The sequence below is a fragment of the Dendropsophus ebraccatus genome, chromosome 6, assembly GCF_027789765.1.
Source record: "Dendropsophus ebraccatus isolate aDenEbr1 chromosome 6, aDenEbr1.pat, whole genome shotgun sequence".
Lineage (NCBI taxonomy): Eukaryota > Metazoa > Chordata > Amphibia > Anura > Hylidae > Dendropsophus > Dendropsophus ebraccatus.
In genome coordinates this window covers 103,137,919-103,163,767 of record NC_091459.1, presented here as the reverse complement: position 1 = coordinate 103,163,767, position 25,849 = coordinate 103,137,919, and the positions used below count along the sequence as shown (strand labels likewise).

General features: G+C 41.2%; 1 protein-coding gene across 1 annotated transcript in view; it reads left to right on the top strand.

Moving 5' to 3' along the window:
- The window catches only part of GPR149 (G protein-coupled receptor 149), a 57,925-nt gene that overhangs the window by 5,756 nt on the left and 26,320 nt on the right, over positions 1-25,849 (top strand). The window contains exon 3 of the mRNA XM_069973901.1: positions 21,153-21,613. Coding sequence (XP_069830002.1) covers positions 21,153-21,613 — 461 coding nt within the window. The remainder of the gene's footprint in view (positions 1-21,152; positions 21,614-25,849) is intronic.

The following is a 25,849-nucleotide window of genomic DNA, read 5'->3' as shown; positions in this document are numbered from 1 at the left end:
AAAAAAAAAAAGCACAATTTTTCTGTGAAAAAAACAAGGTCAAAATGTGAAAAAAAATGCAGTAAAAACGCAATGTATGAACATAGTTTATCTGATAGATTTTTGAAGCCAAAGCCAGGAACAGACTATAAACAGGGGACAGGTAATAAAGGAAACACTGAGATTTCTCCTCTTTCCAAATCCATTCCTGGCTTTCGCTTCCAAATTCTGTCAGATAAATCTCTCTGTGTAAACGCACCATTATACGTTTTAATGAGGGCATTGGGCACACTAGTCAGCTGTCCCTTGTGCTGTGCAAATTGTGAGATTGGGAGCTTACAGCTGTGAAGCAAGTAGGGATAGGGATGGGAGGGGAATGAGAAGGCATTACAGCTCTTACCAGTTAAGGTGCTTGAAAAAACCTTATTGACACATTGAACATAAGAATAACAGCATTTTTCTATGTTATGGAAGCACAGACAGATATATGAAAGGAATAATGTGTTTCCTTGACCCAACAGCTATCTAAAAATATAAGCAATTTGGAATGTGAACTGCAGCTGACATAGCTGATAAGTGTCACCAGGGTTAGCCCACCATACCTAAAAGGTCAATGTGGGCCAGTGAGATTTCCTTTAAACTTAAAGGGGTATTCTGCATTAGAACACTTATCCACAGAATGTGTGTGATCGCTTTCTGTAATTTTGTATATGTAAAAGCTTGAGATGGGGAGTATGGGGATTTCTCCCTTGATGACATATTTTATTAAAGGGGTTACCCCTGATTTGAAAAACTACTTTATTACAAAAACAGCACCACCCCTGTCCCCAGGTTGTGTGCAGTACTATAATTTAGCTCCATTCGCTTCACTAGAAGTTGAGCTGCAAAACCTCACCCAAACTGAGCACAGGATGGGTGCTGTTACTGGAAGCCTGGATAACCCCGTTAAATGGGAACCCCGCATAAGAAAAACTTGTTTTCTATTAAAAGTACATTAAAAGTAAAAAATGTGTCTATACAATGTATTACCTTATCTGTACGGTTCTGCCACACTGGTAGCTGATAGAAATTAAGGAAGAATACTGTGTGCTGTGTGGTGTTACAGGTAGAGAATACAGCGTGCTGTGTGGTGTTATAGGTAGAGAATACAGCGTGCTGTGTGGTGTTACAGGTAGAGAATACAGCGTGCTGTGTGGTGTTACAGGTAGAGAGTACAGCGTGCTGTGTGGTGTTACAGGTAGAGAATACAGCGTGCTGTGTGGTGTTACAAGTAGAGAATACAATGTGCTGTGTGGTGTTACAGGTAGAGAATACAGCGTGCTGTGTGGTGTTACAGGTAGAGAATACAGCGTGCTGTGTGGTGTTATAGGTAGAGAATACAGCGTGCTGTGTGGTGTTACAGGTAGAGAATACAGCGTGCTGTGTGGTGTTACAGGTAGAGAATACAGCGTGCTGTGTGGTGTTACAGGTAGAGAATACAGCGTGCTGTGTGGTGTTAAAGGTAGAGAATACAGCATGCTGTGTGGTGTTACAGGTAGAGAATACAGTGTGCTGTGTGGGTGGGACCACAATGAAATCATAAATTACTGCAAATAATTCAGTAACAGAATAAAACTGCAATGTGTGAACACAGCCTAGATGTTCTGCAACAGCTTTGGGCGGGGAATAGGCAGGGTGGAGGACTGTGATGAACAGCTGAGGGAAAGCATTGCATTCTGGAACCTGTAGTACTGTGTACAACTGATAAACCAGGAAGTGCAGAAAAACAAAACAAAACCCCCCAAAACAAATAGATTTTTGGTAGTTTCAAAAATGGGATAGATAATAAATGCTTTATGCTTCTGCAGAAGTTTCATTTTTTTTAACCTCTACCTGGAGTTCCCCTTTAATGACCCTTTTTTTTAACCAGTATCCACTTTACTTTCTGAGAATGGTATCTCTTTAGATGCAAGGAAACTCTACAGGGACAGAGAATCATTGCTTTTTATTGACTCTGTGTGTACACTGACCAAGGCAGCATAAATAATTACGGAAACAAGTTACTAAGGTAAAGTAAATGAAAAGAAGCTATGGCAACAAGGTGCTCTGAATTCTCACTTCTTTTCCTTACTTTATGCTCCCACTAAGGTATCTGCCTATTACATGACAGAGCTTGCAGCTTCTTATTTGCTGATTCCCAGTATACAAGAACACTTTCCCGAGCATATGATGTATAGTGTGACTCATAAGCATCAGAAAAGAATCACTCAGCTAAAGAACAGTATTCCCGAGCATGCCTCACAATGCCAGACACTCAAGATTATAACACTGGTAAAAGTATCCCCCGCAGCCATTACAAACTACTACAAAGTTCAAGAAAAACACAACACCCACAGGAGTCAGGGAGAAAAAAAATACATGTAAAACTGATGTTTGCTCTATCAAATGCACTTTTATTCACAACAGGAATCTTTCAATAGGCATATTAAATGAACAAGAACATGATTTGCCGGAATATTATGTAATATTATTTTTTCGAAACGGAAAAGTGAAGTAAAAAAGCAACAGGCATGGAAGAATCAAGAAAGTAGGAAGACAAGATGCAAACTACATCTCATGCACTCTCTGTTTGCTGCTATATGGTGCCTCCATGAGGTGCTTGTAGTGGAGAACACTTCTTGCAGCATGCGATGGAACATGAAACAGTAGTTTCCTCTCTGTTTTTCACATAATCCATAAGACGAAAAACCTTGGTTTGTTGCTGTATAAAACTAGGCACACAGGGGCAGATGTATCAACTTGCACCTCTGGGGTAGTCTATGGAAGAGCTAGTTGTAGATTTTCGCTCCTGTTTAGGTTTAGTGACAGGCGCGTACCTCTTAATAAATCTGGTGGGGTGAATGGGGGTGAGGCTTGAGTAAGAGTACGCCGATCTTAAAATCTGAAGCTGGCAGGGGCAGGGGAGACTTTGATAACAAGAACGAACTTACCTCTCCCCGTTCCTGAGGTGAGCGGAGAGACTGCGCCAGAATTTAATACCAAGTGCGAACTCACTTCTTCCTGGCAGGACCGCCCCAGAATTTGATAACGAGAATGAACTTACCTCTCCCCATGCCCGTGGTGAGCGGCGTCCCGCCCCAGTCACTGACTGGCTGAGCGGCCAGTCCATCAGCCGGGTGGTGACATGAAAGCACCGGAGATCCCGGAGCATGTTGGAGGCATGAGGAGAGGTAATTGCATACTCATTATCAAATTTCCCCCTGCCCCTGCTGGGTTCTAAAACCAGCCAGACTTCTCCTTCCATAAAAATCCCTCACTGGGTTATATTATGAGCACATTGTAGTCCATGAGCAACATATCATGGATCCATGTGATAGAGGTAGTAAAAATACAACAATGTACATGAGTCCTTCATTTTCTCTGAACTACGGTACGTTAGGAAAAATGCTTAAAGAGAATTCTAAGCCTTATGCACACATCCATAGCGCCCCCCCCCCCTGTGGCTGCGGGTCTGGGATGTGCATAATTATCTGCAACCTGTCTGCATTTGCATGGACCCTTTCATTCAGAATATTTTTTTTTTATTATTTTTTTGGCGGCATGTATCACGGCTCCGACACAGTTCCGTAACACATACGGATGCGTGTATGGAGCCATTGAAATGAATGGGTCTGGACACAATAAGCGCATGTGTAAAAGGGACCTTATAGTGGAATTCACACTGTGCATTTTTGTTTCCGTTGTCACGTTTTTGAACTCTGTTAAAAAGTGCAACAAAATCGTACAAACGACCAAGCTGCTTCCTAATCAGAAATTGTTTATTATGAGCAGATCTGTTGTACCTGGTCAGTGCAGAGAAGTCTGCTTAGCAATGGGGAGTATCGTGGATGGGAACGAAGTGCTGTTGTGCTATTCACCTAAAAATCCAATGTGCAAGAGCTTAAGGCACATAATCATAAAACAGCAATGTTTCAACATACAGGGCTCTCCAAGCTTGTACACTAGATTTATACCTATGAGCTTCAAAATAAAGCGTTCAAGACTTGAATCAGTGGTGCTGTAGACTCTCTTGCACAGTAAAGTGGTCCCTCAACATACAATATTAATTGGTTCTGGGACAACCATTGTATTTTTAAACCATTGTCCATAATTCTATGGAAAACTGGTAATTGGTTCAGAAGTTGCAAAATATCCCAAAAGATAGATAAAGCAGCGGTCAGAAAGAAATACTGGAAGCTGTAAATTACTTCCTATGAAGAAGACTGGTGCATTTTCAGGGTCCTGTACAGTTCCGTCAGGGTCCCAGAAAAAAAAAATGAAGTTGCCCTCAACTGGTGCCTAAAAGAGCAGCTTATCTTGGCACAGGTAAAGAGCAGTACAGGACATGTAGTATCAGGCTATCTTCACATAACGTATGTTTTGCATAAATCACGGCTGTTGTTGCAATTTGCAACAACATCTGTGATTTATACAAAACATATGTTTTATTGGAATAAATGGAATCCCGGCCAAAGCGTATAAATATAGTATACGCTTCAGCTGGGATTCAATCCGGCCGCACAAAAAACTCACATGTCAGTTTTCTGTGGCCATTATTCATTGAATAGCGGCCGCACAAGGCTGTCAGTTCACACAATGGAGCGTGTGGCTCCAGCCGCACAGTCCATTGTGTGCAGCGGTGAATTGGAATGCGGGCGCTCACGGGTGAGCCCGCATCCGAATTCACCAGAAGTGAAGATCATCCAGCCGGTACCGGCTGAGATGATTTTCAGTAACATCGGCCATTCTGTGACCCGGCTGGGTCACAGAATGGCCGGTGTTATACGTAGTGTAGAGGAGATACCAGACACTGCATCCACTTCAGTAATACTGGGGTTTACCAGTAAAATGGCCACTTTTATTGACGAATCTTCTACTTATTCACATGTCCGAAGATCTGGACTGTCTGTAGCATTGTATGTTGAGTTTGGTCTCAAGTTACTATGGTCTAAAAAGTCATATTGTATGTTAAAATATTGTATCCTGAGGCCATTGTAAGTTGAGAGACCACTTTAGTTGGTCACACCTGGAATTCTTAATAGAGCTTGGCATTAAGGACTATTTTTCTGCCTTGGGTAAACCGTCTTTATAACAAATAGTATTAGCAGGGGTTTGCTAGAGATAGAAACATGGTTGGCAGAAAAAGTAAAGAGAAACTGAGTTGCTTCGTTGACCAATGTGGCTCGGCTATTGGACAATCCAAGAAAAGGTATTAAAGGGAAGCTGTCAGCCTGGCTAAGGTAGCATAGCCCCCTTCCCCCCGGTGGAGCCCGGCATACCTAACCCTACCTGCACATCCCACTCCTGTACCCGGTCCTGGGGCGGAGAAATCACGACCCGGAGCAGAGCGCACGTTATGCAAATCAATAGAGATGGACGTCGGACTCATCACTAATTATCTGGATAACATGCTCGCTCCACTTCGGCCCGTGATTTCTCTGCCCCAGGACCAGGAGCGGGACTTGCAGGGAGGGTTAAGTGTGCTGGGCTCCACCGGGGGGAAGGGGGGGCTCCGCCACCTTAGCAATAGTCCTTTTTAAAGACTATTGTAATCATTACATTCTTATTAAAAGGGGTTATCCAGCGCAACAAAAACATGGCCACTCTGGTCTCCAGTTAAGGTGTGGTTTGCAATTAGGCTCCATTCACTTCAAGAACTACAATTGAGTTACAAAACCTGCACCCAAACTGGAGACAAGAGAGGGGCTGTCTCTGGAGGAAAGCGGCCATGTTTTTGTACCATTGGATAACCCCTTTAAATAAAGGCCTATACTTTTTTTTTTTAATAAAGAATTACGATTCATTAGCATCAAAATGAGCTGGTTACTACATTCAAGTAATTTTCTAAAGATCAACTATATTTGGGTCTGACCAAAAAAAAAACATAGCCAATATCTCAGTATGTTTGGACCTTGGAAGTAAATGGGTGCTTGTCTGTGCATAGATACATTGGCATCCCATTTTGACAGGATGTTGTCGAGCCTTAGAAGTCACAATTGTAATGTAAATACTCTACTTCTTCTATTCTAGTGCACCTATAACAAACATCTCCAATGTAAAAACCGGGAGAAAGGAGGAGAAAACAAAGGCAATTGGATTTGCTCACGTTATGATGTTGTAGTCAGAGCACAACATCTAAAAACGCTCTCAATGAATAGAATGATAGAAGTCGGAGCAGCCACAGGTTTCTAGGTTGCTGGGATCCTCAGCCACTGGGCCCTAACAGGAGATGCTGAGTGGTGGGGTGTCGAGTGCTCGCAGTTGGCAGTGGATGTAGATGAAACCTTGACAGGCGCTGGCCGACAGTAGATATAGGACCTCTTTCTCAAGTCAGGGAGACATGCCCTCCCTTATGCGTTGTCCCTTGAGATAAATAAATGTGTTTTTAGCAATACCTGCTTTGGACTTAGTCCTATATCTACTGTCAGCCAGCGCCTGTCAAGGTTTCATCTACATCCACCGCTGCCAACTGCGAGGACTCGACACCCCATCACAATGTAAAAAACAGAACTTTTTTTTCATTGCATAAAAAAGACAATATCCAATTATGGGTTTTTCACTATTTCCTATACAAATAATTGTGTTTTTAAAAGACGGGCATATCTTGCAGGTCATGAATAGGAAGAGCATTTCCAAATAGATTTTCAAATGGATTTCTTTATACCTTAAATGTTTTTTTTTTTTCTAATTGTGATCTGTTATCAAAAGATCCTGGTACTGGATATTATTCATTAGGAAACTAAATTGCTTTCCACTTACACTATCATCTAAGCCTCTGTAGATTTACAGTCCATGCTTTAGCGTGGGCAACAATTTAAAATGATTAAAAAGTTAATGATTTCCAATGGGGAAAAGAAACAAATCATCGACAGACTGAGTGACTATGGATCTGATACTGATCCTTGGAAACTCTGCATGCCACTTTACATAGTTGATGCAGTTGGCATTGCTGTGTGTGTATAAGTAACATGGGCAGAACATTTTTGTAGAGAACTTCTGTCAGATTACAGTACATAAGCACTAAGATCTATTGATATAGACTGGGGTTGACCCTATTAGCTTGTACAGACTTTCCTGGATATTCACTGTGACATGTGCAGAGGTGCAGTGAGGGGGACAGGGTGAGCCCTGACCATCACCTAATCGGGGGTATTATCTATCTATTGGCATCACCTTAACTGTAATTATATCCGATGAAGATAAAGAGGAGCTGTGAAGTGTTTTCTACAGACAGGAAGTATCTGCTTATTCTTAGCCTTAGTGGCCAGACTGAAAACTGGAAGATTTCACCAGAAACATCTCTAACAGTTCCCCCTGAATACTATTTGCACCATTTACAGTATGTTAATTTTTTTTTTTTTTTAGTGGGGACTAGGTTGTCATACAGGCTTCTTGATCTGATAATGGATAGACATGTAGAATGATGATCAGAATTATGATGGATAGACATGTAGAATGAAGACAGATAGATATGCAGAATGATGCCAGAAATGTAGAATAGATTATGTAAAATATAAGCGGGCACCGCTAGCCACTATCTGTCATAATAGCCATATAATGTACAAAAGAACAAGCAAGTATACATGGACAGCACCTCAAAAAGTAATGAACATCAAGAGATCATCAAAAGATAAAATTACACCTCTCCTGGAGTGAGTGAGGTGTGGAGACCCCACATGTTCCGTCCAACCAGACCTCCTCGGGGGCACGTTTTTAATATCTTTATACTGGTTATTGGTACAAGTATGGCACTGTCCAGGCGTTTATTATTATTGATTCATGTGCTGCTTGTCTAACCCACATTATGGTATTGAATAGGGATCAGGGTCTTGTTGTGACCCGTGATGTATAACTATTCGTTTTAAATGGGTTTGTGTTCTGGATTCTTTTGTAACTGACACCAATAAATATTTCTATTTAATATTGTTGGAGGTGTAGTCCATGAGTACTTGCTTGTATTTTGTACATTATAAAGAAATGTAGAATAGAAAAATGACAAGCGTAAAGAATGGGTAGAATGATGAAAGATTATTACAGAATTATTAGAGATGCAGAATGATAGCAGACATGTAGACATAGCAGAATGATGCCACATAAACATAAAGAATGTTGAAAAATAAAGGTGTAGAATGATAATAGACAGATATTTAGAATGATGAGCAAAATGATGACAGACAGATATGTAGAGTGATGACAAATGAAGGTGTAGAATGATAATAGACATATGTATAATGATGAGCAGAATGATGATAGATAGACATGTAGAATGATGAGAAGAATTATGTATAGACATGTAGTATAAATTATGTATAGACATGTAGAATGATGACAGATAGACATGTAGAATGATGCCAGACATGTAGAATGATACCAGACATGTAGAATGATGATAGACATGTAGAATGATTATAGACATTAGGGATGGTCCGAACCTGCCGAGGTTCGGGTTCGTATGAACCCGAACGCTCGGCAGCAGATTCCCGCTGTCTGTCCGCTCCGTGGAGAGGGCGGATACAGCGGGAGGAACGCCTGGAAAACTGGGATACAGCCTATGGCTATGGCTGTATCCCAGTTTTCCAGGCGGTCCTCCCGCTGGTTCTGCCCGCTCCACGGAGCAGGCAGACAGTGGGAATCATTACCGAAGGTTCGGGTTCGTACGAACTCGGTTCGGACCATCCCTAATAGACATGTAAAATAATGAGTGGAATAATAACAAATAGACATGTACCTTATAAAAACAGACATGTAGGAAGGCGTCATATAGGAGTCTGTGTAAAATGGTGAGTAGACGACAGAATTATCACAGGACATATATACAGGTACAGTAATGTAGACTGTTGACAGACATGTAAATGGATGACAGTCATGTTGTAGAATGATGAGTGAAACGATAACAAATAGATGTGCATTATAACAATACACATACCCAATGGCGTCATAGCTGTAGAATGATGACAGGATATGTACAGTATAATGATAACATACATGTAGTCTGATGACCGAAATACTTGTTGGCCTGAACACATATGTATGTAAAAGTCTTTTAACATTTTGTCTTGGTGTCTCAGTAAGCAGTTGTCTATCTATAATGAATATTTCACAGTATGCATACATAATTTACAATCATTATACATCTGTTACACTACTTCTTGCCACTTGTAGTGCACTTATGAGTACAATTTCGAATTGGTTGTACTCTGGGGTGATGCTCCATATTTCTTTAAATTCATCCAGTGAATCATCTTTATTCTTTAGAAAAATATAAAAAGTAACAAAAAATTCCTTTGCTCCTACCTATACATCAATACATCTACTACTTATGATATAACCAAGTTCTCGCCTTCGGTGCTTCTCAAAATCTTAACCAAAACACTTAAGTTTAATCCCTCGGTATCCTAATGGGAAATGTCACTAATAATACTACACAGGGTTATATAACTCCCCAAAGAAATTTTTTAATGGGTAACCTTTCCAGCCCAGCTTGCTTCAGCTGTGGGGAGACCACCATTGACCATTTCCACTGCTTATGGAATTGCCCTCAAATAAATCATTTTGGCAGAAGATTGCGGTCTTTGCCACCACACATGTTGCCCCCATTTTTCCCCTGCATCCCACCTGGGCACTCTTTGGTCAACAACCTGCCTACTCTTCTACATCTCAGCAGCAGCCAGGAAAACAATACTACAAACCTGGTAAGCACACAATACACCTACCCTCTATATTTTCCTAGAAAATATCACCTTCCTATCGCAGATGGATTGGGTGGAGGCATCTCTGCAAAGAGAATCCCAAGTCAATTTTATTCTTTATCTATGGACCCCTATTATGAAACAGTTTCTACTTCACGATAAAGAGGTAGTTCAGCAAAAAAAATAAAAATATTTTCAATCAGCGCCGCTGAGTTCTGATGCGAGCGCATGCATGAGCGCACACATCAGAATTCCCCACTGCACACAATGGAGTGTGCGGCTGGAGCGCTCGCTCCACTGTGTGCACTGACAGGGTTTTCTGCGGCCGCTATTCAATTAATAGCGGCTGCAGAAAACTGACATGTCAGTTTCTCGCGGCACCGCTAGGGATCCCAGACGGACTGTATACTATGTGTATACACTCCGGACGGGATTCCATAGAAGGCAACGTAACATATATTTTCGTATTAATCACGGCCATTGGTACAATTGGCAACATCGGACATACTTTTACGAAAATATACTGTACGTTGTGTGAACAAGGCCTGACACAGCAACTATCCAGAGCAGTAGTAAATTCCCATAGAAAACCTCTCCTGCTCTCCAGACCGGAAAGAATACCACGTCCTGCCTGGAACATTGAGTTAAGGTTTTGAGAAGCTGTAAGGAAACAGTAGTCGTACATATACCCTGGGTTTAAATACAGTAATTATATTGGAGAATATAGTGCAATAGTTGTAATAAAGCACTATCCAATAGATTATTCTACTAACATGGAAAAACCCTTTAAAGGGGTTGTCCGGCGAAAAAAATTATTCACAGAATAACACACATTAAAAAGTTATACAACTTTGTAATGTATGTTATGTCTGTGAATGGCCCCCTTCCCCGTGTTTCCCCCCACCCACGCTAGACCCGGAAGTGTGGTGCATTATACTCACCGCATGTCGTGTCGTCCACGGTCTCCGATCGTCAGCAGTGACGTCTTCTTCGTAAGTTCGGCGGATCTTCCCGAGTGCCGGCCGCCCTCTGCAGCGTCATCCGAAGCTCAGCCGCGATTGGCTGAGCATAACTGTGCTCAGCCAATCGCGGCTGAGCAGCTGATGACGTGGCCGCGTCATCAGCCGCTCAGCCGCGATTGGCTGAGCACAGTTATGCTCAGCCAATCGCGGCTGAGCGGCTGATGACGCGGCCACGTCATCAGCTGCTCAGCCGCGATTGGCTGAGCACAGTTATGCTCAGCCAATCGCGGCTGAGCTTCGGATGACGCTGCAGAGGGCGGCCAGCACTCGGGAAGATCCGCTGGCCTCCCGAAGAAGACGTCACTACTGAAGATCGGAGACCGTGGTCGGCACGTGACAGGTAATGTATAGCGCACCACACTTCCGGGTACACGGGTGGGGGTGGTGGGACACGGGGAAGGGGGCCATTCACAGACATAACATACATTACAAAGTTGTATAACTTTGTAATGTGTGTTATTCTGTGAATAATTTTTTTCGCCGGACAACCCCTTTAAGATACTCTCTTTATTGCTGGAGAGCACATAGCTTCACAGTCAGGAAGCTCTGTGTGTTTAAGACTGTTCGAGACATCACATCATCATGTCTGAAAATGGAAATTGAATGGGAGGAGGGTATGATGGATTTATTCAGGGCCGGACTGGGGCTGAAAAGCAGCCCTGGCACACAAAACCCACCAGCCCACATATATATCTTCACACACACACACACACACACACTCACACCCATTGCGCCAACTATGTTGAGCAGAAGAATTTTTAGCTCTACTTAGTCACATAATTTTCTTACATATGTGAAGCCCAGAATTTTCACAGACAAAAAATAAGTGTACATTACCAATATATTTAATAATACTGCCATACACTGACCATATAGCCACCAGATACCAGGTCTACACTACCAATATATTTAATAATACCGCCATACACTGACCATATAGCCACCAGATACCAGGTCTACACAGATGCTGCAGAATATTACACTCTGCAGACTAGAGAATAGAATACAGCAGTGATATCACATACCAGGTGTACACGGATGCTGCAGAGTATTACACCCTCAAGACTACACAAGACAATACAGCAGTGATCAGGCGCAGTCACAGGTAGAATACAGAACAATTACAGAGGCTCTGTCCGCTCTCCTGTTATTGTGCTGTTCCCCTATCAGACTCCTAAATAAATTATCCCAGACTCCTCACTAAATGGAATCTGCCTCTTACTCGCACAGTAAACACTTGATGCTATTATTTCTGTGTCACACACTATTAGTACTACTATATAATATGTGAGCAGCAGGACTGTCCTCAGAAGATGCAATATTAGCGGTCAGCAGGGGCAGACACAGACAGCAGAGGATCCCTGTGCGAGTATGTGCCTGAGCCCCCCCATAACCTAAGTGTCCTCCCACTCTCCTCCCCAGTGGTTACACTGTAGTTACACCCAGGGACTCACAGGTGACGTCTTCTCTGATAGGAGTCGCTCACTTTCTTTTTTCTTCCCCATCAGACCCGGCCATCATGACGATTCTCCTGAGCACAATTCGTCTCCACAGAATCTGCCAGACAAACAATTTAGGCTCCTGGCATTAGCACCATCCTCTCCTCTATACACAGTCCCCATGTATTGCCCCACACTGTAATAGTGCCCACTCTTCGCCCATATAATAGGCCCTCTCTGCGCCCCCATATAGTATACATAGCTCCCTTTGTGAACTCATATAGTGTATATACCCCCTCTGTGCACCCATAGGCTATGTTCACATAAGAGTTATTATACAAAGGTAGGAAGAAAAAGCGTATGTGTAGTAAGTAGATGCAGACACACAATAGATCATCCAAAAGTCATAGTCATTTTTATTAAGTACAAAAAAACACCACAAAAAAGGTTAAAACCACTTAAAAATGACCATGAAGGTCATGTACATAGTCTGATGACCCCCACAATCATTGGGGTAACATCATAGTACCGGGAGACAAAGATCACAGGTCCAAATACAGTACACACACAACAGAAGATGTGCACACTACACTGGAGGGTACCATGTTGTGGCACTTTGTGTATTTGTTTGGTTTATTGGTTCACTGCATATGATTTTGATTCATTTTTGCTATTAACACTTTTTTTGTGTATAATATGTAGTGCCCCCTCCATCTTGTGTTGTGTGTGTACTGTTTTTGGACCTGTGATCTTTGTCTCCCGGTACTATGATGTTAGCCCAATGATTGTGGGGGTCATCAGACTATGTACATGACCTTCATGGTCATTTTTAAGGGGTTTTAACCTTTTTTGTGGTGTTTTTTGTACTTAATAAAGGTGCCCCCTAGGTACCCCAAATAGGTATTCTATGCCCCATATCTTCCATATTTAGACCGATTTGTGCCCCATATAGTTGGCCCCCTTCTATGGTAATTATTACCCCCCCCCCAGCAGTGCCCCCACCAGCGGAAAAAAAACAAGCAACAACTCACCTGCCACCCATTCCCGGCCAGCAGCTCCTCCCCCGGCAGCGCACGTCTTCTCTCATCTTCCGGCGCAGGCAGCATAGTACAGGAGACTCTGCCTGGGCCGGACGTCACTGCAGCCTCTATCAGACGTCGGCGTGTAAAGACACACGCACACGCCGATGTCTGATAGAGGCTGTGGTGATGTCCGGCCCAGGCAGAGTCTCCTGTACCTAGCTACCTGCGCCGGAAGATGACAGACGACGCGCGATGCCGGGGGAGGAGCTGCTGGCCGGGAACCAGTGACAGGTGAGTTGTTGTTTGTTTTTTTTCCATCCCGGCCCACCACGCAGTCTTCAGCCCGGCAGCGGCTCTCTGCTGCTGATTGAGCAGTACAACGGCAGAGGGCCGCGGCGGTGCGGTTTATTTATAATAATGTCTTTTTTTTTTTTGCAGTCCGGGCGGCCCACGGACTGGTAATCAGGCCAGCCCAGCGGGCGTTTGCTCGGTTTGCCAGATTACCAGTCCAGGCCTGGATTTATTAGTTGATGCATCACAACCAGGTGAAGATGTTATTTCTTCTCAGAACAGAAAAGAAAAAGCTTTATAAGGTCTTATTAGACTGCTTATAGTGGATAAAAAATTTTTTTTATAGACTTTTCATAGTGAAATCAGAAAAGTTGGCCCCTGAAATTAAAAGCTTGAGACACATGTTTGTTTTTTTTCCAATGTATATTAGATGACTAGGCGACTCTGCCACTGGATTGCTGTCTGCCTGGCCGAGCATTCCTCTGATCTCTATTGGGAGGGGTCTCTCTCTAAACAAAGGTGTTGGACGTGATTTTGCATCAAGGCTGACCCCTATCACTATCTATATCAACCGTCAGTGGTTGTTCTAGACAGCCCCATACACCTTAGATTGACGACCAAATTTACCGCAAGCAGCGGGTTCGGCTGACATAAGTCTAAGATGTGACTGCTGACATAAGTCTAAGATGTATGGGGCCTTTAGAGGCTTGTCTCTAGTTTTCTGATAAATATGTTTTCAGCTTTTTTGTTTTGTTTTCACGCTCTTCTATGTTTTGGGCAAGTTTCAGATAGTGGGTTACTAATCTACAAACCATTTGGTGCAGATCAGACTGGGGTCAAGAGACTAGGGGATCCCCAGGTTTTTACACTTAAAGAGGCATTCCAAGAAAATTAACTTTTCCCCTATCTACGGGATGGGTGAAAAGTAGAAGATTGCAGGGGGTACGTGCCCCCTTGGCTCTTTCCGTCGGCTCTATAGGAATGAATAGAGCTGCTGGTCACGTGCCATACCTGTGGCTCTATTGACAATACAGAAGCCAGGGGGCCTGATATGGAGATCCGCAGGGGCTACAGAGATAGGACTTTCCCACAATCTCCTACTTTCTCCTATCATGTGGATAGGGGAAAAGCGATTTTCTTTAAAAATATCTCTTTAACTTTTACATGGAGTTATTGACTTAGCAATATAATGATGCACTGGTTACAATCCACAGGACATTCACAAATTGGCACTTACAGTATAAAGCAGTGGCATTGTCAGGAATCGAACCAGGGGTCATTGCCAGGAGATGATTTATAATGCTTTATATTATAGATAATTTATAGATGATTTATATAATTAGAATAACCAGGAGTAAGATACAGAAGAAGAATAACAGGTATAAAGCAGGCAATGCAGAAGAGCAAGATGAGGACTCAAAAGCAGAAGCAGGATATAGATTTTTTTCTATGATCTCGGGAAACCCCTTTAAGGACCTGTTGGAAGGCAGCAGGCATGTTGCATAGGCTCAAGTGCATCACCAGATATTCATCTTGAAGGAGAAGGAGATCTTCCACTCAGATCCCCTAATTAATTTAAATAAGAAAAATAGAAATTGATTTCTATAATGGTATTGCAAAACTCTGAGATCAGTAGAAATAAGAATCTATCCTTTGAATTTTTACATATTCTGTAGTCAGTAAAAAGATCTAATCTTCTGAGAGCCCTGTAGGCACCAGCAGGCAAAGATGACTTCTTGGTAAAACCTCTTTCTCAGACAAAGACATAGGACAGACTTTATCTCTTGGAAAATTGTGGCCTAGAAGAAACAGAATGATCCAAGAACAGAATGATAAAAAATACATCTGCAAAGTGCTCATTTAGGGGCGGTAGAATTCTTATTGGAAGGGAAACCAATCTGATTGAGAACAACAAAGTTCCTAATAACAGTACCAAAAACAGGAAAGGCCCAAACTTACAATTTGGCCATATGACCCTAAAACTAACCACAATAGTATGAGTCTGTTAGAAAAACGAGGACTAGGAAGGAAATCAAGGAAGGTGCATACTCCTTCTACAGGCCTGCAGAGCCACATAGCTCAGTGTAATTTCTGACCTGATAGCATACTGACCGACTTTAAAGACTCCATATCTCAAGTGCAGTAGGTCAGAGGCTGTGGAGGATGTTTGGACAGACAAGTTTGCCAGGAAAGAAGCCTGAGACAATGCACTTAAAGGACAAGTGCCATGAAAACATTTTCCCCATTAATTGAAGCACATTAGAAAGTTATATAACTCTGTAATATGCTTCAATCACCTATCTGCCTCCCTTCCCTGTCTTTTCCCCCCTCCACCCCCCACCAGGAAGTGTCCTAACTTACACAGACCTGATGACTGTCGTCACCGTCACCAGGCAGCTCCTTCTTCTGAGGATGAGTCATCAGCAAGAGGGCTGCTCTAGGTCCTGTTACAGGAGGCCCCCCTCCCCAGTCCAAGTGATGGCTTGCAGTTGTTCAGCCAATGGGAGTTGAGCAAGCTGAGTCACCTGACAAGGCAGGGGAGGGGGGGGGCTGCTGTAACAGGAGAAGGAGCTGAGAGAAGAACTTGGTGACGGTGACGACAGTAATTAGGTCTGTGTGAGTTAGGACACTTCCTGGTGGGGGGTGGAGGGGGAAAAGACAGGGAAGGGAGGCAGATAGGTGATTGAAGCATATTACAGAGTTATATAACTTTGTAATGTGCTTCAATTACTGGGAAAAAGTTTTTCATGGCACTTGTCCTTTAACTCCCAAGCCACAGCTTCTCTGCAGAACAAGAAGACAATGTAAGCCATCTTGGTGTGCACAGTGGACTTGACTACAATAAGTTTCCTGGTTGTGGTCATCAGAACAGTCATGGATCTATGAAGTAGTGATATCATCAGGAATGTTGCCGGGGTCATCAATGTGACAGGCCAGAGAATGTATTAGGAACATATCAATAGCCAGGAGTCAGATATAGACTTTATCGAAGGATAATCTACTGGTTGCAATTTACAGACCAATGACAGATTAGCAGTGGTCGCACTGACAGTAGCATTGCCAGGATTTGAGCCAAAGGTCACCAGGAGATCAATTAGAATGCCTCAGGCCAGAGTATAGGAACAATAGGTACATAGGAGAATGTAGGAGCAAGAACCTGGAGAAGGACAACAGGTATGAGGCAGATAATGCAGAAGAACAAGGTGCATAGTCAGGAACAAAGCTGAGGTCAGGACCAGATACAGTAATCAATACAAACCGCGATTACACATGTACATGCTGGGAAAGCATGTCCATTAATCACTAGGCAGCTTGCTGAAGTTAAGATCACCTTAAAGTAGCCTGCCAGGACCTGAAGTCACCTTCAGGCACCAGTTGCCCAGGTAACCTGACGCTTTCACATGAAGACAGAAGGAGAGCTACAACCTAATGCAGCAGGCTGGGTGAAGGCAGAAGATAGCGAGACATCAGGAGTGGTGAGAAACAGTATGGAATGGGATATAATGAACAAAAGCTCAGTCTATCACTTTTGCACAATAATTTTTTGAATACCATTTAAAAGGGTTGTATATATAATATATAGTATAATCTAACATCTAATATTTTTTTTAAATATATTCACCTTGCCATGCGTTCTCCTTAACAACCAAAGTGTGCAAGTGAATAGTAGAACTGGCCCTGCAGATCACATGACCACCCCTTCAATATTATAATTACCATGTGGCACGGTGAAGAGCAGAACATAGAGGGGGAAAAGCTCTGTGGAATGGTGCATGCCTGCCCTGTGCAGTACGCATGGTAAAACCATGCCTGTGCCATCTGACTACAGAGAACCCCTATGCTGACATGGCTGTAAAGATTACCACCTGATATGTAACCAGAAGGACTACTGGAGGACATTCCCAGGAGGACAGACTGCTTTCAATGTTTTTTGTACAAAGTGTATTTGTCATTATAACTTTCAAAATATACAACAGTAGATGTGATATAAAGCAAGTTTTGCAATATAAATTCTTTTATTTTTTTTTATCATGCTGTAAAACAAAGCTGAACTTACCAGAAATCCAGGTCAAGTCTCCTGAAGGCAGATTTTCTGACTTGTGCTGGTTGAAAAAACCAGACTAAACTTAGGAATTCCGGCCAGTACAGAGAGTCACGGCTCAATGTGTCCATCAATCACATGACTGCCTTGTCTCTCAGTGCTCAGATGGCCTGGGATACACTGGACTTACTGTTTACTGACTGTTTCCTGTTTTGTTTTTTTTAGGAAAAAAGAGTCAGAAAACAGGAAGTGCCGTGTTTTCCATGATAACTAAAAAAAATAATAATAATTATGAATGTAAATTACAAACTTGCTTTATATCACATCTACTTTTTGTTTAGATCCTGAAAGTTATAATGACAGTGACACTTTAGGGTAAATTCACACGGGCGAATCCGCAGGAGTTTTAAGCTGCGAGTATTCCCACACAAGATTCAGCTGTGATAATGATTCCATTAGGTTTAGTGCGGTTTTAGCAGCATGTTTGGTTAGTGCGGATTAGCTGCGGATTAGCTGCGGATTAGCTGCGGATCCGCCCATGTGAATTTACCCTTAAACAGAGGAATTTGTAAATGCCAATGTTTTTACATGGAATGTAATCGGGCATGGATGTGATTTTAGCAGTACCCACTTAAAGGAGAAGTCGGGGGGGGGGGATTTAAATTTGGCAGGAGGTGGCGGGAAAATAACAAAGAACACTGTGGCTCATGTAATTTTTTTCCAGCTTTGAGGTATGTCACGACCCAGCTGTCCCATCACTGAAGAGCAGGATTCACCTTGCTCAGCCAATCAGTGACTGCAGCTGTGTCCCTGTTCACCCCCCACCGTGCACCCGCTGTTGGACTTCTCCTTTAATGCAATTGGCATGAAAACATGATATTAGGCAATGATAACTGTACTGAGATCAAAATCCGATTTCTATCATTTTCTCTAGCGTTACATATTATACAGGCTAAGCTTGAATACACAAATGGAATCAGATGCTTAGGGCTAGTGAGGAATATGTAGGGCAGTTAAAAGTTAATCATTTTCTCCAAATTTTTGTTTTACAAGGCCGACCTCTGTGAGTCATTCCAGCTTACAAATACATTCACACTGTATGATCGCAGGTATTTCAGATGGTGCACTATAAAGCTTGTCTCAGTTTATGAATATATATGCTTTTAAATTCTCTCCCACACAACGTAGGGGCATAAGGAGGATTAGAGCCACTTATCGCCTTTCAAGATAGCACAAATAAAGAGGTTATTAACATTGCTTCATGTTCCACGTGTCAGGATGCAGTGTGTATAGCAACAATGCCCATAGCCGTACCCATATATTATACTTACCTAAAAATACATGCAATACAAAACTCATCCCCAACCTTCTGCCTCTTTATTTTTGAACAAAACAAGTCATGAGAGCGGTACAGAATAAGTATGCCTTGTTAAAAATATTCATACAGTAAATAACATATGTTGCATCTATAGACAATATAAAAGTAACAGACGTAATGAAGAAATAACATGATGAGAGCATAAAGTTATCAGCAGGATACTGTACATGACACCATGGGGCAGGTGGCACTCCGCATCTCAGCTTAGTTTGGCTTTCTAGTCTTGCAGGGTCTGTATGCACTCTGCTGACATAGTCCTTAATTAAATTAAGGTTCCGCACTGGGTCCATCATTATTGTTACACATGCAGATTTATTGCAGATTTTAACTTTCTAATAGAAACCAATGAGGAAGATCCACAATGCATCTACTGAATTTCAGACATCAGAACTGACATGCTGCAAAATGGAGATTCCCAACACATGTACAGATATTTTTTTTAACCTCATGCATTTCTGTGGCCACAAGACCCATTTGATTTGATTTTAGTAGCAGCAATACATGTGTCTGTGTATGATTAAGTCATACATTTAATTTCACCACATAAATAGGGATGTATAAAGGTGAGCTGCATCCCTTTATTCTCATAAGGGACATTGTGAGAATCTAAAGAAAAATTGTACAACAAAATAAAAAACAAAACACACACATACACATATAAACTTTGGTGCCATCTACTTTGTACTTGCTACCTTAGCTCAGAAAGTGGCTTGTGACTGGCTCGCCCAATCACCTATAGGCACTTGGAGATTCTATGTACAATGGCTGGAACATTGACAAATAAAGCCCTTGTTGCCTCTCGTGACACCTCCAGTCATCATAGTCTGTACACTCTCGAGAGCAGGTCTCTAATTCTGTATTTTTAATTTAATTTTAATTAATTCATTGTATATTTTAATATAAATATAACCTGCATTGTGTATATATATATATATATATATATATATATATATATATTTAAATAAGCGCTGCAGAATCTGTTGGCGCTATACAAATAAATATTATTAATAGTATATTATTATTTATGAATCTTGTACTTATAGATACAGTATGCCTATAATGTATCACTGCTCAATACAGTCCAGCACTAACAGCACTGTACAAGGGCCAAATATGACCCACACTATGACCACAGATACTGTACCATTATAACCAATATTACCCCTATATAGTGTCAAATACTATTATTAAATAGGAGCTCTGTATGTCATAAAAGTCATTACCGTCATGGGGCATACACTGTCTTACAGGTAACGTCTTCCCTGACGTCTTCTAATGCCTCCTATGCCTCCATATAATAACACCTTCTGTGTCCAATATTGTAATAGTTGCCCTGCACCACCTACTAGTAACTATATGCTAATAATTCCACATATGCTTCCATATAGTAATAATGTCTTCCATGGGCCATCAAGTAATAAAGTCCCCCTATGGGTGTAAAAAAAGGCAATTATTACTGTATGTGAGCAAACATCACCTAGGACCAATATAGAAATAATAGTATACAATAAATATAATAATAGTATATATTATAATAATAATAATAATAATAATAATAATAATAATAATAATAATAATAATAATAATAATAGTAATAATAGTATAATAATGTTCTGCTTTGTTCCCATACAGTAATAATACCCCTGTACCCCATATACTGTGGTAACAATGCCCTACTGTGCCCCTCTCTGTATTGTAATAATGCCTCTTTGCCCCCTATACTAACAATTCCCTATTGTGACCAAACAGAAAAAAAGAAAAAGAACCTAGTACTTACCGAGTTCTGATTCCCACAATGCATGAAGTTGTTTTTAAGCCTCCAGCCTGTGAGTGTACAGGGACAAGGTCCATGGGCTGTTGTAATGACATCTTAACACCATACCAACCACTGCCGGGATTGGGTCACATGGCTCATGGGCTGCACTTAAAAATACCAGTAACCTATGAGTTAATGGTGGAGCATAGAGCTGATGCAGTTGAGAAGGCAGTCATCCATATTCTTGGGGAACCAGGTTAAAAATCCACCAGGGTGTGTTGCCCAGTTGCAGCAACAACCCATCCCCCATCCCAGAGTTGTCTCACAACATGCTATGCCTATGCCTTCATATGTGCCTCTTAAACTCAACAATATATCATTTCACACTGTACATCCATTTTATATACACATATATACCTCGATTTATTATAGTACTGGCACAGCTAAGGTATAAATGTAATGTTTTCTTGCATCATCGGAGTCATTTATATATATATATACTATTTTTCATTCTAGTCAAGAAAAGAGGTTTCGATTTCAACCTTTCCTTCAATAAAGGCTACGGCATTTACAAGATATCCCAGGAAAATCACAACCCTGGAGAGAACTCTATTTCCTACCATAATTTAATTAATTATGAATGCGAGAACCCCAGTGACCCTCGTTGTGATAGGATCCTCAATTCGGCCATGCTGGATTTCAGCACTATCAGTCTGCAGGACAGCTCCATGCTGAAGGATGTCGGCAAACTCAGAAACCTTAACACAGAGTTAAAAGCAGATCCAGGGAAAGACAAGGCCATTGGTCGGCTGCTTTCTGAAAAAATTGGAGTCTTCAAACGAGAGGACATGAGAAATTTCGAAAAGTCATCTTTCTATGAAGGTCAGGAGAGGAGACTGTCACATGAGGAAAGTCGTAAGCCAGAACTCACAGACTGGGAATGGTGCCGAAGCAAGTCTGAACGGACACCACGACAGGTAATACTGCACTTCTAATAGGGTTATGCAGGGTAAGAGTAAGCACAGCTACTTTCTTGCAAAAACAACCGCTGTCCTTAGCAGCTATATGTTCTAATCCTGGAGAACCCATTAAATTATATCCAAAAGGTACAATATCCCTCTTTAAAAAATGTGATGTTGTGGTAGGAATGCAGATGGCATTAGGAACCTGGATACTGAATTTAATATAACAAGGGTTACACCTGGCTGAACAATACCTGCCCTATCATCTCCTTTTGTGTTTTTTTTTTATGTGTAGCCAGTTGCTAGGCTATAATCACTTTGCCCTTTTTTTTTCTTTTCTTTTTTTTTTTTTACTTTGGTCTGGTATTAGATATGTCCCTATTTCTCCCTATTTAGGGATCCATTTTCTGTCTTATATTTTTAGTTTATAGTCTGCTTGTGTGCTATGTGTTTTTATTGGTCTTATTTAGAGATGAGCGACCCAAATCTTAAGAATTGAGATTCATTACAAACTTTTTGTAGAGTTCATAAAGATGGCAGCCGCACAATTTAATACACATAAAAAAGAAAAGTATGCTGACCTGTCCAAGCACCCCCTGTGTCCTCCTTCAAGTGTCTCTAGCCGCCTCCAGCCAGCTCAGCCAATCACTGATCGAGATGAGAGGGACAGCCCACTGGCCACTGTGCTGTCACATCAGTCATTGATTGGCTGAGCGGGATATCACTCTTGTCTTGGGAGTGGCAACCCACTAAGCCAATCACTAGCTGTGGCACTGTGCCATCTCAACCAGTGATTGGCTGAGCAGGCTGGAAGCGGCTGCAGGGGACAACTTAGACCAGAGAAGGAGGAGATCAGGGGGAGTGCAGACAGGTAAATATTGATGAGCATTGCAATTGTTTAGCTGTTTTAGTATGGCTCATTTAAACCCAAACTTTGCTTTAAAGTGTCCCTGTCATTATAACTTTCAAAATCTAAATCAACAGTAGATGTGAAATGAGTTGCAATATACATTCATTCATTATTTATTTATTTATTTTTTTGTTGTTATCATGCTGTAAAACAAACCTGAACTTACCAGAAATCCAGGTCCAGTCTCCTGAAGGCAGATTTTCTGACTTGTGCTGGTTGTAAAAAACAGACTAATCACAGGAATTCCGGCCAGTACAGAGAGTCACGTCTCAATGTGTCCATCATTCACATGACTGCCTTCTCTCTGTGAGCTCAGATGACCTGGGATACACAGGACGTCCTGTTTTCTGAATGTTCCTGTTTTTTGAGAAAAAAAAAAAAAAGAGTCAGAAAACAAGAAGTGCTGTGTTCATGACAACTAAAAAATAAATATTGAATGTAAATTGCAAACTTGCTTTATATCACATCTACTGTTGATTTAAATTTTGAAAGTTAGAACGACAGTGACACTTTAATGTTTGGCGAATCTGTCAAATTGAACTTCTGAAAAGTTTACTCATCTCTAGTCTAATTATCTGTCATGATCATATTTCATGTTCATGCACTCTGCTATTTGATACTGGGGAGTGATTTACCTTTCCCTGGAGAGTTTTGGTTGTAAGTTTAGCAGCCTTAGGGTGGTATTACAAGGAACGATTATCATTCAAAAAATCGTTAAATCGTTCGGATTTCAACGATAATCATTTCGTGTAATAGCAGGCAACGATTAAACGACCAACGAGAAATCGTTGATCGTTTAATAGGATCCGGACCTATTTTTATTGTTTGATCGTTCGCTCATCGTTCGCACATCGTTCAGTGGAATAAGAATTCACAGCTGAAACGTATGCAATAGCGACGACTAAACGACCGCAAGAACGATCATAAATAACAATCATCGTTTCGTGTACTTGGGCGAACAATTTCGGGTTGTTTGCCTTAGCGGTCGTTTAGATCGTTTATCGTTAATCGTTAGTCGTCGGAAAATTGCTTGGTGTAATAGTACCCTTAGGGTGGTATTACACGGAACGATTATCGTTCGAAAAATCGTTAAATCATTCGGATTTGAACGATAATCATTTCGTGTAATAGCAGGCAAAGATTAAACGACCAACGAGAAATCGTTGATCGTTTAATAGGATCCGGACCTATTTTTATCGTTTGATCGTTCGCACATCGTTCGCACATCGTTCGCACATCGTTAGGTGGAATAAGAATTCACAGCTGAAACGTACGCAATAGCGACGACTAAACGTCCGCAAGAACAATCATAAATAACGATCATCGTTTCGTGTACTTGGGCGAACGATTTTGGGTCGTTTGCCTTAGTGGTCGTTTAGATCGTTTATCGTTAATCGTTAGTCGTCGGAAAATTGCTTGGTGTAATAGTACCCTTAGTTTATTTGGTTCTTTAGCCCTGGTGCTCTCAGCTTGTTTACCCTAGAGATACTACTGTCTAATACTGCCCCATCTGTCATTTGTACTCCATTTGATTCATCATACAGACTACTTCTGTCACCCAATAGGGAGTTTCCACAGCTGATAATTGGTCACACTATTCTACTCTACCTAGGGGTATCTTAGTACCAGGAGCGCCATTGTTATAACGTAAAAATGCAACTGCTAAAAAAAAAAAAAAGGCTGGTTCTACAGTATGAACCCGCCAGCATTGTTGCAATCAGTTTTTTTTTACTCCATTCTGTTCTCAATGTCTATGTGGTATCTGCCTCAAACTGTTCCGCTCCACGTTCGTAATACTTCACTGCTCTTAGGAAAGAAGATGCATAAGCAGCAAGTATACTTATGATAACTTCATACCTGATAAGTTAGAAATTGACACATTAGAATTGTCATACTGAATATGAATACTGTCTTCTAACATAGTTAATGTTTCTAGGATAAGATAAGAGTGATGGAGACCCCTGTGCAAACTATACTTGGGGAAAGTGGAAAATGATAGAGCTTGGCAAGAATATCTGAATGGATATCTAGAGTGCATTGTAAGGTTGGGATAGTACTAATACCAAGAATAGGTCCTGGAAATGTACATTGCATTATAATAATCTCCTAATAACAACATTTCGAAAATTTACAATCAGAAAACAGAATAGAAATAGATTAGAAAAAAATCAAACTCATTCTCATTACAATGGGGCCCGATAATAACTGTATAGCCAGCTGCGCACCGCTATTACACATAGCTGTGCACGGTCAATGGCTGACAATTATAGGTCCAAACATAAACACAGAACGATAATCGTCCGGATAGGGCAGATTTGGCCAATTATCGTTTCGTGTAATAGTACCCTAAATATAAAATCTAGGCACTACATTCCCTTTAGAAAATGTTGTTTGATCTTTAGGAACCACTCTTTATGGGAAAGACTATATACCAGATTTAGGAAATGCTTGAAGAAAATTTAAGGTCTAACCGTCCCAGAAGTATAAAAATTTGCTTCTGGTGAAGAAAAAATTTGAGAAACAAAAATAGTGATTAGCCAAAAAAAAAAAAAAATCAAAAGAGATCTCAGTTTGGCGATAAAAGTTTATTATACTACTGCAATCTCATGACAGCTGTCCAGAGCATTGTATATGACAAGTGATAACTGTGCGGACTCTTTTAGCATCCATGCAGAGACTGCAGATCGGTTTGTCTGTTTGGAATAGTAATAACTGTGAGTCTCTTCATTGCATTTCTCTATGTAAATCCTTGTTGCCATGCATCTATTCCAGCTTGCTGGTTGATGCTCAGCTGCAGTAAGATCCCCTGCTTCTTCCATGCATACACATGCATAGTTATTTGCTGTCACCCATGCTCCACATCATGTTCTATTTTTATTCATGCAGAGATTGATTTCCGGATAGGAGTGCAGTGAGGGACTGTAAGTAGCCGCATTTGGACTAATTGATTGTCATGTGTTTAAAGACAGTGACATTTTGGTTTGTGTAAACACCATATGTCTCCGGCAGCAAAATACAATTTCTAGCCCATAATAAAACTCCTGTTTACTGCCACTTACTACTTGTTACTGCCAACTTGATCTCTGTTATGTCAGTGGAGTATGCTTCCATATGCGTCTCTTGTTAATTGTGTTCACTTAGGGATTTTAGCAAATTAAACGTAAGATCATATTAGATTACAGAGAAAAAGCCATCATAAATATTTCTGTTGTCCAATTCACTTACATATAAGCTAGGTTGTAATATTCTGGGGCATATTCATCATGGAAACTGCGCCAAGATTTTTTATTATCACAAATTTACGGGTAGGGCAGTAAAAAAAATGAATACAGTTACAGAAT